Here is a 12,921-nt window from a genome sequence, read left to right on the forward strand (position 1 = left end):
TTTGTTTGTTATGAGGCCAGTAAAAATGTTGTCAAAGCATAAACAAATCTGAAATATTAGTACAACCAGGCTGATGAGAAATGAGATTACTGCAAAAAAATGTGAGTAACAGAAGACTTTATTTGCACTCTGTTTAATCTCAATAAACTACTGATATATTAATTTCCCATACGAGTCTATAAAGACATTGATTCTGATACAAACAGCCATAAAGGAAGGACGGTTACTAATTCTGAAACAGTCCCACTTACGGTCGATGGTGACGCCAGTCTCTGGTTTGTGATTTTTGTCTGACACCTGCCAGATATCGAAGGCCTCGGTCGGTGAGTCCGGCAACAGCCGGAACATCAGAATGATGGTGTATGTGGAAGGCAGACCATCAGGATGAATATATCTGTAAAAAAGTTGACTATCAGCCAGAGCAAAGAGGAGGATCTGTTTTTTTTCTGCAGACATCAGCGCTGGCAGGTCAAAGTGAGTGGATTTATTTGATCCAGTATTTTATCAGTACTTTCGTATGGTACAATAATTAAGGAAGTGTGCAGGAGAACCGTGGCTTTGAATGCTTTTGGATAGTTGGCTCTACCTGGGCAAGCAGCAACATGCAACAAAAGCCAACAAAGCTCTCAGTTTAACCCTACGGCTCTCAGTTTAGCCCTACAGTCCTCTAATGACTCTCTCTAACACCACACTACTTTCAAGTGACGTCTGTACACAAGCATGCTGCCAGTGTCATCTTAAGAAATGATTAAAAAACATTATTGTAATCTAACAGAACATTCTCCTGTAATAACAAATCACAGCATTACATACCATGTGACTAACTGCAATTATCTGAAGAAATGGGGTGATATCTCCAAAATAACAGTTTGGAAATACTCTACTGTTCAAAAGTCTGGGATCGGTAAGAATGCATTTATTTGATAAAAAATGCAGTAAAAACAGTATTATTGTGAAATATTATTAACATTTAAAATAACTGTTTTCTATATGAATATATTGTAAAATGTAATTTATTCCTGTGATGCAAAGCTGAATTTTCAGCATCATTACTCCAGTCTTCAGTGTAGCATGAACCTTCAGAAATCATTCTAATATGCTGATTTGCTGCTCAAGAAACATTTCTGTTTATTATTAGTGTTAACTAATTATTAATAATAATTTCTTATTATTATTAGTGAAAGAAATACTTTCATGACTTTCAGAGGAACACAAAAGGAGACGTTAGACACATTGTTCATGCTGCTCTTCAAGCTGCAAAAATTACTGTAAAAATATCTGAAAAGCGGTCCATACGACTCATACACTATAGTCCATGTCTTCAAAAGCTTTTCAGCTGGTCTCATCCTTTAACATTCAAATATAATATGTCAAGACGTGTAACATCAGGTTTGATATCAATGAACTAAAATCTGTTGGTTCTTGCATACAGTATCACATAACAGATCATCACGTGTTACAGTGCCTGGTTACTGATTACTTTCACTGTATGGAAAGAGCTAAACTTCTCTTTTTGTGTTCCACAGAAGTAATAGTATGAAAGAAAGTGCACTCTTTCTTCAAAGTCTTGCTTGATGATTTTGATGAGTACTAAATTGTACACAAAATCAGCATTCAGAGTCTAATCAAGAGAGGTTTGAACTCACGATGAGGGCTGGTTCAGGAAAGCGTTCTTGTGGAGCCTGTAGGCGGTGTAGCTGTTGAAGGAACCGGGCTCCATAGAGACACCTTTGGTACTAGCGTACGTCTTCTCAGTCAGATTGAAAGCTTCCAACATTCTGAATCCTGGGAAAACATATAAAACATGTTAGTGGTCTACATACACAAACACATGTACTACATACTGTTCAAAAGTTTGGGGTCAGTAAGATTTTTATTCAGTAAGGACCCATTAAATTGATCAAAAGTCATAGTAAAGACATTTATAATGTTACAAAAAATTATATTTCAAATAAATGCTGCTCTTTTGAATCTTGTATTCATCAAAGAATTCTGAAATAAATGTATCACTGTTTCCACAAAAATATGAAGCAGCACAACTGTTTTCAACATTGATAATAATCAGAAATGTTTCTTGAGCAGCAAATCAGCATATTAGAATGATTTCTGAAGGATCATGTGACACTGAAGACTAGAGTAAAATTCAGCTTTGCATCACAGGAATAATTCACATTTTAAAATATATTAAAATAGAAAACAGTTATTTTAAATGTTAATAATATTTCATAATATTACTGTTTTACTGTATTTTTGATCAAATAAATGCAGCCTTGGTGAATATAAGAAAAAAGATTAAACATTAAAACTTTGTGCAATGCATATGACACATGCCTACCTGGTGATGTGAATCCATTTACATAGATCAATGGACAGGCTGTGGAAGCAAAACGTAAATACATTAACTTGAACACATGAAAATTTCTCTTAAAAGTATCATATGTAAAGTACCACAAACTGTCAACTCACTGGATGTTGCAGTTTCACAGATGAATGTGACCAGGTTGTCCTGAATGGTGGAGAAGGCATCAAAGTCGTCCACCACAAAGACGTGACGCTCGCTCGGTTTGCTGGCAATGTTCTGCAGTTCGACGAAGTCCACGTCAGCCACGCCAACAACAAACACACTGTAACCTGAAACGACACAACCTACATTAGCACGTTTATCTTAAAGTGACAATATTCTATACTGACAGTGTCAGTGAATTTTTCTTGCATCAAAATAGACATTATTAGATTGTGTTTTGCTACTGCTCCTTCAACGATTGTCAAAGCTCTGCATACTGGTGCAGTTCACACTGTCATTTATCAGTTTCTGAATCCTGAATAGGTGTTGATGTGCTCATAGGGTAAAGAGCTCATGTTTATGTCATAACCTATAAGTTTAGCAGTGAGTCATACCAGCGTGCTGTAGCTTGGCAGCATTCTTGTTCACTTCATCTTGAGAACGTCCATCTGTTACGGCCACCACAACCTTCGGTACGTTTCTCCTCATTCCACTGTCTAGAGTGAAGACCTTCTCATAAACATGCTTCAGAGCCACGCCTGGGATGTTAAAGGAGAGCAAACAACATCAACAAAACTCTTCCCTCATAAGTTAAACAAATATATCTCTGTCTATATTCCAGTCACTGCTAATTCTTCACAGTAAGCTTGGCCGAAATCTACTCAACATCAAGAAAAATGTAAAAATCCATCTGTTAAGAAATGTTCAAGTCATATTTCACCACAAAGTTAAAACTAAAAGTAAAAGAAAAAAATAATAATATAAATGAATAAAAAGTATACATCATAATAAAAATAATAATATAAATATATAATATAAAATAAATTATAAATAGAAAAATATGATTAATTAATACACAAATTATAATAATTATAAAATTATATTATATTAGAAAAAAATATATTAGAAAATATATTATAAAAAATGTATTATATATAATGATTATATGCATGCCTTATATGTTTTTTACAATGATAAAAGCATTACAAATCTGTAAGCATACATCATGGTTGTGTTTATTGTACCAAATTAAACAGATGCTTTTTATAATTAAAATATTTTAAATTAATTTGAACAAAAATAAAAATGAATTCTAAAATATTAAATAAAATAGAATTTCTTCTTTTCGTATTTTTGGGGCGACACATTTTTGTGAGATTCACCCAATAACTTTTAAAGAAAGTGTATTTAGATTAAAAACGCAGCTATGAATGTTCAGGTGTGTATGAGTGATACCTGTCTTAGTGTTTCCTCCTCTGTAGCGGATGAGCTTCAGAGCGGAAAGTGTGGTGCCTTTATCGTTATATGTGTTGAGTTTGAACTCTGTCTTTGCATCATCACTGTACTGCACGAATGAAACCTTTCGAAACAAACATATTGCGATACAATTAAACAGTAACAATGATTGAACAATGGAATATATGTATCTGACTCAGAGATGACTGGATTGTCAAACAAGATTTTGTCATAAACAAGTTGCGATACCTGCATTCCCGATGGGCCGATGACGTCAAAGGCGCCAACGACGCTGAAGACAAACTGGATCACTTTGCTAAAACTATCATCTCCGATACTCCAGGAGCCATCGATGAGGAAAACCACATCTGCCTTTGCTCCTTTGCATACTAAGAACACAAAAACAACTCCATGAACTGCAGCACACAAGAACAGCTCTTGTTTCTAATTAAACTTTTACACAAGCATGGAAAAAGGGTAATTAAATCTCACTAACAAACACAATCACTGAAAAAAACTATCTAATGAACCTCCATGCTGTAATTACTGTCATAATTGGTCACACTTTCTTGAGAAATTATGCAAGAATGAAGTACATATGAAATCCAGAAGGTCTAAATAGGAACTAATTAATGGTGTAATTTTCAATCACACCATTGGCAGTTACATTGTCCTCTCCACATCATCAAGCATCATTCTCAGTTTTTCGAAAAATGTCTCTACTAAGTTTATAATCCTAGGTGGATTAGTCCATGTCTTTTCGTACTTAAATCCAGCTGACTCCTCTGGAGTGGAAACCATTGCAAATTGAAGCATTTGGCCACTTGTAGGCCTCTCGTGTGATAAATAAACAAGTTTTGAGAGTGAATTTTAGGGATTTTTTTTTTATGAATTGAAGATAAAAAGAAAGAATCTGCATTTTATTAGCAGAAGGATTTTCTCCAAGGCTTTAAAACTGATATTAATTTGATCCAAACTCATTCCAAAGAAGCAGATCTACAACATGTTTGCAATGCATGTATCCATAAAAGCTCTGAACATTTTATTCCACTGTTTTCAAACTGCTCTTTGCGATCTAATTACTAACATGAGTTTTACACTTTCTGAAGAAAACGTGAGTACTGCTTGCCATTGGAAACATTCTGCCACAAAAACTGTGAAAATCAACATGATTTGAGATACAGTGGGTACGGAAAGTATTCAGACCCCCTTAAATTTTTCACTCTTTGTTATATTGCAGCCATATGCATTTCTTAAGCAGTGGCTGAAGGCACTTACCCGCCCAGCCGGGTGGAATAGTGGGTGGTGGAGGGGGAGTGGGTGGTTTTGTTGGCACAGGTGTGGGTTTAACACCTAGACGAACCAAAAGAAGTCAGAAGACATTAATGTTTATATTCAGTAGGAGGAAGAATATCTGCTCATTTCTGGATAAAGCCTGAACTTACGTGTGCGTTCTTTGGTACTGACTCCGGGCCCCTCTAGATTGGGCGTCTGGACAAACACAGTGGCGCTGTAGAGCGAGTCTGGACTCAAACCTTCGAAACAGTACTGACTCTGGCCCGCAGTGATGGTGATCTCCTGCTGACCTTTAGCCGCCGCTGCAAACAGATCAGACAATAGTACCACGATATCAAAACATACTACAATATTTACACAGTATTCTAAAGTGTTTCAAAGAAAACCAATGAATTACAGTCCAAAAACAAACTAATTTTATTGGTACTTCGGGTACATTTTATAACTGTTGCGAAAAATAGAAGCAGCATTTGTGAAGTTGCTGAAAGTATCTTCCATGAGCTCCTGTGGAGCTGTAATCCATAAAATTCAATGGTAACGATGCACACTGAACATTATCCATCCTACACTAGGGAGTGAACAAAGAAGGTGCCTTCAGATAAACAAAACAATAGGTAACTAATCTAGATAAATTAAGTCACAGTTAAAAGCAGAGTGCTGTGCTGTAGTTTCCATAACAGAAAAAAAACTACAGTTATATGCTGCCATTAAAAAGTTTAGGGTCCGTACGATTTTTTTATGTTTTTTTGAAAGAAGTCTCTTCTGCTCACCAAGGTTGCATTTATTTTATCAAAAATAACATAAAAACAGTAATATTGTGAAATATTATTACAATGTAAAATAATGGGTTTCTATTTGAATTTATTTTAAAGATTTTTTTTTTTTTGGCGTTTTTGACTTTTTTTTATTTTTATTGATAGGATAGTAGTGAGACAGGAAGCGAAGTGGGAGAGAGGGGGAATGGGATCGGGAAAGGTCCACGAGCCGGGACTCGAACACGGGACGCCCGAAGCGCTATGGCGCTACATGTCGACGCGCTGCCCACGAGGCTATCGGCGACGACGAATTTATTTTAAATTATAATTTATTTCTGTGATGCCAAAGCTGGATTTTTTTTTCAAATCCATTTTGTGCTGCTTAATATTTTTGCGGAAACTGTGATACATTATAATGTATTTCCTGTCACTTTTGAGCAATTTAATGCATTCATTTCTTTCTGAATATAAATAAAACAAAACCATGCATCTTACTGACCCCCTAACGTCTGAATGGTAGTGTATACATAATGAAGGCAGTGAATGAAAACATCCTGAATGTGACTCACGATCCAGGGGGTTCAGCTTGATTCTGTAAGACGTGGCGGCACGGTGAGGCGCCCATTTGATGCAGAACCTGTCATAGCCAATGTTGTACGTCTCCAGGTTGGTCACATTGAGGTACACTGAAAGGTCAAGACAGAAATGTTGCGCTCAAATTGTAAATCTTTCTGATGCAGAAAACAGTGGCATAAAACCAACAATTTACAAATCATTCCAAACATCTGAAAACATACAAGTAGTTCCTTGTCCCGTGAGAGGTTTGCTGACACCACCATCGTATTGGGCGTACACCTGAACATCATATGTTGTGCCGGGAAGCAGGTTATGTAGGGTATAGCTGGTGACGTCACCAACAAACACCTCCAAAGACTCGTCTTTATCTAAAGGAGGAATGCCAACAAAACATTTAGCAAATGAAGAGCATTGATGAATCCTCAACAGAAAAAAAAAAACAGGGCCGATTATGATTTCATGATTTAAATTTTAAACAGCATGCAGAGCTCCCACACATTTGCAATATTTGGTACCTGTTGGTTGATAGACCAGTTTGTAGCCCATGACCGGAGCTGGAGCCGGATCCCAGGACACACGGAAGCGCGTGTACCACTCGTCTGAGACACGCAGGTTCTGAGGCGCCAACAGGCCAACTGAACATAAGATCCAAAGTAAGTAAGACTTGTGGTTAAAAACCACTAAATATCATAGCAATAGTGTTTAAATCGTCCAATAACAAGACATATACAGATGTACAATGATGTTTTAGTTGTGCTGAGTTGCTGGTAGCTGAAGGGTGTTCTGGATTCTAGCCCATGCTAACTTGCAGATTTAAAGCTAGCTTATGGCCAACACAAACAACAGTTTTCCAAACTCTCCACCATGCCCTACCAGCAATTAATTACTCATATCCTCCTTTAACCCTTAAGAATATCTTAGGGTTCAGATATGTCTGCTTGCTTTGGTTAGTTGCAGTTTTGGGGAAGTTACTTGTACTTGCAACTTATTATTATTATTATTATTATTATTATCATTAACTAAAACTATCAAAACATTTTTGTTGATTAAAATAAAACTAAAATAAAATCTAAATCTAAATGATAGTTAGAAATGTTGCTGTGGCAACTATCTGAAAGTTGAAGCACTAAAATTATTAACTGGAAATAAATAAAAATGAAAACTGAACAAAAATAAAAGAAATCTAAATACTTATATTTGAAAAAGTAATAAAAATGAGAAAAAAATGCATATCAAAATTGCTAAAATTAAAATTGAAAATATAAAATAAAAGCTAATTAAAAACATCAATAAAAACTATAATAGCATATAAATAATACAAAAATAACTGTAGTTTGCCAAGCTACACAATACTTATAATTTAAGGTAGTACAACCTTTAAAAAAAACAACAACAAAAAACAAAAGCTGAAATAATGTTATGCTATTGAAAAATTCATTAAACAAGTAATGTTGCAACTTTTAGTTAGTTACTCCTAAACATAAGCTTTCTTTGCATAGCAATCACAGAAAATGCATCCAAAGGTGTGAAATCAAAGTAGGGCATGTTTTGCGGTTTGTGTGACTCACGTGTTCTTCCATTTCCATTTAGGGATCCGCCAGGTCCCTCAGGATAAACTGCCGTAACTGTGATGTTGTACGGGGTGTCAGGAAGCAGATTTTGAAGGATAGCATTATTTCTGTTACCAGGAACAACAGTCTGCAGAGAAGACCATCAGATGTATGATTTTTGGTTTAATAACCACAACGATAATCAAATGAGAAATCAAACTTTTTTGTTTGGTTAGAATAACATGCACTGATGAATCATGCACAGTCTGATAAAAAGCATTCATCAAGAAAGTAAATATGGTTAATTTATGTTCACTTTGTGTTGTAGACCTCAATGTAGTGCCGATAGAAAGAATCCTAAACTCAAAAGTAATGAAGGAGTGAATAACTAAATATATAGAGCAATAATCACTGGACTTTTACTCACAAATTCTGTGATGGGATCTCCCGTCAATGGAGCATACGCAATCATATATTGTTGTACAGGACCCTCAGCATGATCCCAGCCAATGCTAATCGTGCTTGTGGTGGTTTCGAAGACCCTCATGTTCCTGGGTCCAGCTCGTGGTACTGAAAAAAAAATATATATATGCATGGATTAAGTTACAATAAGATCTATAGCATGCATTTAATAAACAGAGTGAAATTCCATTTCATGCCATAAAGCACAAGCTTACATGTTTTTCCTTTTCCATCAATTCCTGGGCCTTCTCCGTCAGCATATACCGGCATGACATTCACAGAGTATGGCGTATCCGGGACGAGCTGATCCAGGAAAGCACTGTTGATGTTGCCAGGAACAAGAACCTGTGGAGAAGAACATCGTTTAGATAACACAAAGACAAGTATATTCACAAACATCCACTGTCTGGCAAACCAGTGCAGACATTACAATTCTGGCAAAGCGAATATACATAATGACGTCACCGTTAAGCCCCTGATTAGATTAGCGGAGCTAGATAACATTTCCAAATAGATATGTAATGCAAATAGATGTGCTCATGGGGTTAAATGCTACATAAATACTGTCAGATCAGTGTAATTGCCCCCGGGGAGAGGCAGGAGCTGAAGAGAGACTGGATTTGGGGGTGACGGGGAAACCCCGTCAGCTACCTGTCAACACCCCGCAGGATTATCACCCCATCTGCTCATTTGTTTCTTATTTGTAGGCTCACATCACTGATGGCAGCTGCATATTTTCCATACACCATCGCTTATGACAGCATCTGTTCTGGCACAAAATGATAGGTTTGACAAATATGGGTCAGCACGCAGGATATGAAAATGTATCTTTTGTGTCACAACTTGTTTTGTTTAACTATGCAGAAAGGACACTTGTGAGCCTGAGAGACTCTATACAGCTCCTAAAGAGCTTCTCTCTATGGCAAATACCGTAAATGATGCCTAAAAGCAAAAGGGTAGGTGCTAAACATCCTGAGTAGTGACTTTAATTAACGATGCATCTAACTAAAGTACCTTGATAGTAGCAAAAACAAAAACTAGTTTCCAGTTGTTCAATAACGAACTATTATGTCCATTAAGCAGCGATGGACCTTGAATAAAAATGCTACATTTCCAAGCAATCCGAGGCAGTAAACAAACATGCTATCCTAAAATATACCTCTCTCTCTCTGAAGTAGTATTGGAAAGTCTAATTAATTTCAGTGAATCGATTCAGATGGTTTGTTGTAGCAATGAACTTGTTCAAATAAATAGATTCGCAGATTCATATGAGTCATCCACCAGTAGGGTTCACAAAAGCCATTTTACTTGCTGTAGTTTAATAAATATTTAGTTAAATACTGCTGTTTATAATTATGCAATAAATTCATTGCCTTTGTTTTGGGTTTATTAGCTGCATTTTATGTAAATTTACGTGATTGAGTTAATTGAGGTCCTTGTTGTTTTTTATTATATAATCTAATAATTATCTGAAATGATGTGCCTCCTTTTACAGTTTCAATGTAGTTAGCTACTGGTTTTTTTTAGTAACTTTGTGTAGTGTGGCAAACTATTTTTTTTTCAAGTAGATGCTTGACTGCAGATTGTATAAGCAGTGTTCAAAACTGTTGTAAAGTGCCGAAAAATGAAAACCCTTCAACCAATATTTCATATACAGTGTTCCTGTAGCTCAATTGTCAGAGAATGATACTACATCACAGATTTGCAAAGAACACACGTGCATTTAATGTAAATTTTTGTATTTTTGACTGTTATTTTGCATAAAAGTGTCCCTAAAATGCATAAATGTAAATATGCAGAACTGTGCATCACTCACAGACTCAAGAGGTCGGATTGCACTCAATGGGGCGTAGGTGACCCTGTACTGCTGCACCTGGCCCGAGGCGGGTTCCCAGCGCACATTCAGACTGTTGGGAGTTGGGTTGTAGACCTGGATATTCCGGGGTGGGACTCTTGGAACTGTGAAAGAGGGCAAGAGTGTGTTGAATAAGAAGCCACAAAACAGCAGTGAGAACAAGGAACTTACAGAGCAGCGTAGGAAGTTGAACAGCTCACAGGGCCGTTTTAACAGGAGGAAGCTCAGTAAAGTTCAGGAATGAATGCTGAGCAAAGCATTTGACAGCGGCACAGATGGGTTTTATGGTGAGAAAGTGCCAAAAAGGAAAGGCAGGTGGTGGGGGGCATTTAGGGTTGATGCTAAAACTGCTTAGTACGCTTTTTAAACCAAAGCAGATGTGATTATTTCTACAGAAAACCGTTAAAAAACTCTCCAACATGAGTTCAAAGGATCCAGTTTCTTTTAGTGCAACTCACTAGCATAAATAAAGAACTCAAGTGTCCTAATCCTAGTAGTTGTTGCTCTACGTACAGTATACAATTTTGAAGTGTGTTAATGTAAACCCGATACTTAGCATTAATACAAATATGCATAAATTGTGTTGATTCTTCACAATGAGTGGTAAAGCATATAAAACTCAGTTGATAGACTGTTTCGAGTGGTTACTTAGGTTGTTCAAAGTGTTTTCATTGTTGCTATGTAGTTGGGAGTTCTGGAGGGTTGTTTGGTCTAAGTAAAAAAAAAAATAAGACTTGGGTTCCTCCCATTTATTGTTCACCTGTCAAAAACCCAAAGTCTGAAAACTCAGAAAAGTCAAAGCACAGCTCTACTCAACAAGCCACTCGATTTGATCACTTGGCACCTCACGATTTTTTTGTGATAGTAATAGTGATGTATATCTCCCAAGTACAACTTACGTGTCTTTCCTTTCTCAGACTGCCGGAGACCCTCTCCTTCTGGATAAACAGGAACCACAGTCACTGTATAGACCGTGTCTGACAGAAGGTTCCTCAGGACGGTGTTGGTGGTGCCTCCAGAAACTTGCTCCTGTTGATGTATGAAATTTAAACAAAGTTATTGAAGATCAGTTGCACGTCTGGAAAGACAGTAGGGCCTCTTTCGGAGAGCAGCTCTTACCATGTCCTCAGCACCACCAGTTGCTGGGACGTAGAAGATTCGATACTGCCGGACGTTACCCTCGGCGTGCTCCCAGCGCACCTTCAGCGAGCTGGTTGTGGGATCAGTGACCTGCAGGTTCCTTACTCCACCCAGAGGCTCTGAGAATTGAGAGAATTGAAATTAAGCATGCTATGCGCTAACTGAGTAACATCCAAACTTGACATTGCAGGTACGCACTTGTTTTTCCATTCTCTGACTGTTTCTTTCCTTCAGCATCGGCATATACTGGTACTACGGTGACCCTGTACTCTGTGTCTGGTTGCAGGTTTCTCAGAATAGTATTGGTAGACACTCCCGACACTTGGGTCTGAGGAGTACATCAGTACAGCCACACACCAGTTATTAACAAGCAAACCAAACGGACAAACTTGAGACAAATTGGGATTTAGGTAATTACCATGCTTGAAGCACCACCGGCAACAGGCACATAGATGATGTTGTACTGACGAACATCTCCATCTGCTGGGTCCCATCGCACTCTCAAAGAGTTCACAGTTGGGTCTGTCACCTGGAGGTTCTTCACACTTCCCAAAGGTTCTGCGTTAATAAAACAGACATGGTGAACCCTCTCCAGACAATAAGCAGGGATTCCTCATAGAGGCAGATGAGTTCTCCATCCCAAAATTGTAAGTTACAAACATCTAGACTCACTTGTCTTTCCATTTTCTGACTGACGTTTTCCTTCCACATCATTTTCATACATAGGCAACAATGTGACCTTGTACTCTGTGTTAGCATTGAGATTACGTAGGACGGTGCTTGTCGTGCCACCAGAAACTAGTTCCTGATCACAATAAAAACAAGAGATTTGGTCACATAATGTGAAAGGTCCTTCATATAAACCATTAAAAGTTAATTCATCACATCTTACCATCTTCTCAGTGTCTCCAGGTTGTGGGACATAGAAAACCTTGTAGTTACGGGGGTTTCCGTCAGCATGCTCCCATCGCACATTTAGGGTGCAAAGAGTTCACAGTTGGGTCTGTCACCTGGAGGTTCTTCACACTTCCCAAAGGTTCTGCGTTAATAAAACAGACATGGTGAACCCTCTCCAGACAATAAGCAGGGATTCCTCATAGAGGCAGATGAGTTCTCCATCCCAAAATTGTAAGTTACAAACATCTAGACTCACTTGTCTTTCCATTTTCTGACTGACGTTTTCCTTCCACATCATTTTCATACATAGGCAACAATGTGACCTTGTACTCTGTGTTAGCATTGAGATTACGTAGGACGGTGCTTGTCGTGCCACCAGAAACTAGTTCCTGATCACAATAAAAACAAGAGATTTGGTCACATAATGTGAAAGGTCCTTCATATAAACCATTAAAAGTTAATTCATCACATCTTACCATCTTCTCAGTGTCTCCAGGTTGTGGGACATAGAAAACCTTGTAGTTACGGGGGTTTCCGTCAGCATGCTCCCATCGCACATTTAGGGTGCTGCTGGTAGGATCGGTAACCTGAAGGTTGCGAACTCCACCCAATGGTCCTGAAAAGCATGGATATATAAACTTAAGTAAACAA

General features: G+C 37.6%; 1 protein-coding gene across 1 annotated transcript in view; it reads right to left on the reverse strand.

Moving 5' to 3' along the window:
* Positions 1–12,921, reverse strand: part of LOC107719381 (collagen alpha-1(XII) chain-like) — an 80,941-nt gene that overhangs the window by 25,460 nt on the left and 42,560 nt on the right. Inside the window, exons 41-62 of the mRNA XM_016526790.1 lie at positions 12,747–12,886; positions 12,527–12,659; positions 11,792–11,931; positions 11,572–11,701; positions 11,353–11,492; positions 11,133–11,262; positions 10,195–10,337; positions 8,594–8,723; positions 8,344–8,486; positions 7,935–8,064; positions 6,882–7,001; positions 6,588–6,734; positions 6,360–6,476; positions 5,185–5,337; positions 5,018–5,092; positions 3,989–4,128; positions 3,740–3,863; positions 2,899–3,042; positions 2,467–2,631; positions 2,336–2,374; positions 1,647–1,785; positions 252–394 (exon numbers count right to left, since the gene is read on the reverse strand). Coding sequence (XP_016382276.1) covers positions 252–394; positions 1,647–1,785; positions 2,336–2,374; positions 2,467–2,631; positions 2,899–3,042; positions 3,740–3,863; positions 3,989–4,128; positions 5,018–5,092; positions 5,185–5,337; positions 6,360–6,476; positions 6,588–6,734; positions 6,882–7,001; positions 7,935–8,064; positions 8,344–8,486; positions 8,594–8,723; positions 10,195–10,337; positions 11,133–11,262; positions 11,353–11,492; positions 11,572–11,701; positions 11,792–11,931; positions 12,527–12,659; positions 12,747–12,886 — 2,865 coding nt within the window. The remainder of the gene's footprint in view (positions 1–251; positions 395–1,646; positions 1,786–2,335; positions 2,375–2,466; positions 2,632–2,898; positions 3,043–3,739; positions 3,864–3,988; positions 4,129–5,017; positions 5,093–5,184; positions 5,338–6,359; positions 6,477–6,587; positions 6,735–6,881; positions 7,002–7,934; positions 8,065–8,343; positions 8,487–8,593; positions 8,724–10,194; positions 10,338–11,132; positions 11,263–11,352; positions 11,493–11,571; positions 11,702–11,791; positions 11,932–12,526; positions 12,660–12,746; positions 12,887–12,921) is intronic.

The sequence above is a fragment of the Sinocyclocheilus rhinocerous genome, unplaced genomic scaffold (genome assembly GCF_001515625.1).
Source record: "Sinocyclocheilus rhinocerous isolate Xijiao unplaced genomic scaffold, SAMN03320098_v1.1 scaffold303, whole genome shotgun sequence".
Classification (NCBI taxonomy): domain Eukaryota; kingdom Metazoa; phylum Chordata; class Actinopteri; order Cypriniformes; family Cyprinidae; genus Sinocyclocheilus; species Sinocyclocheilus rhinocerous.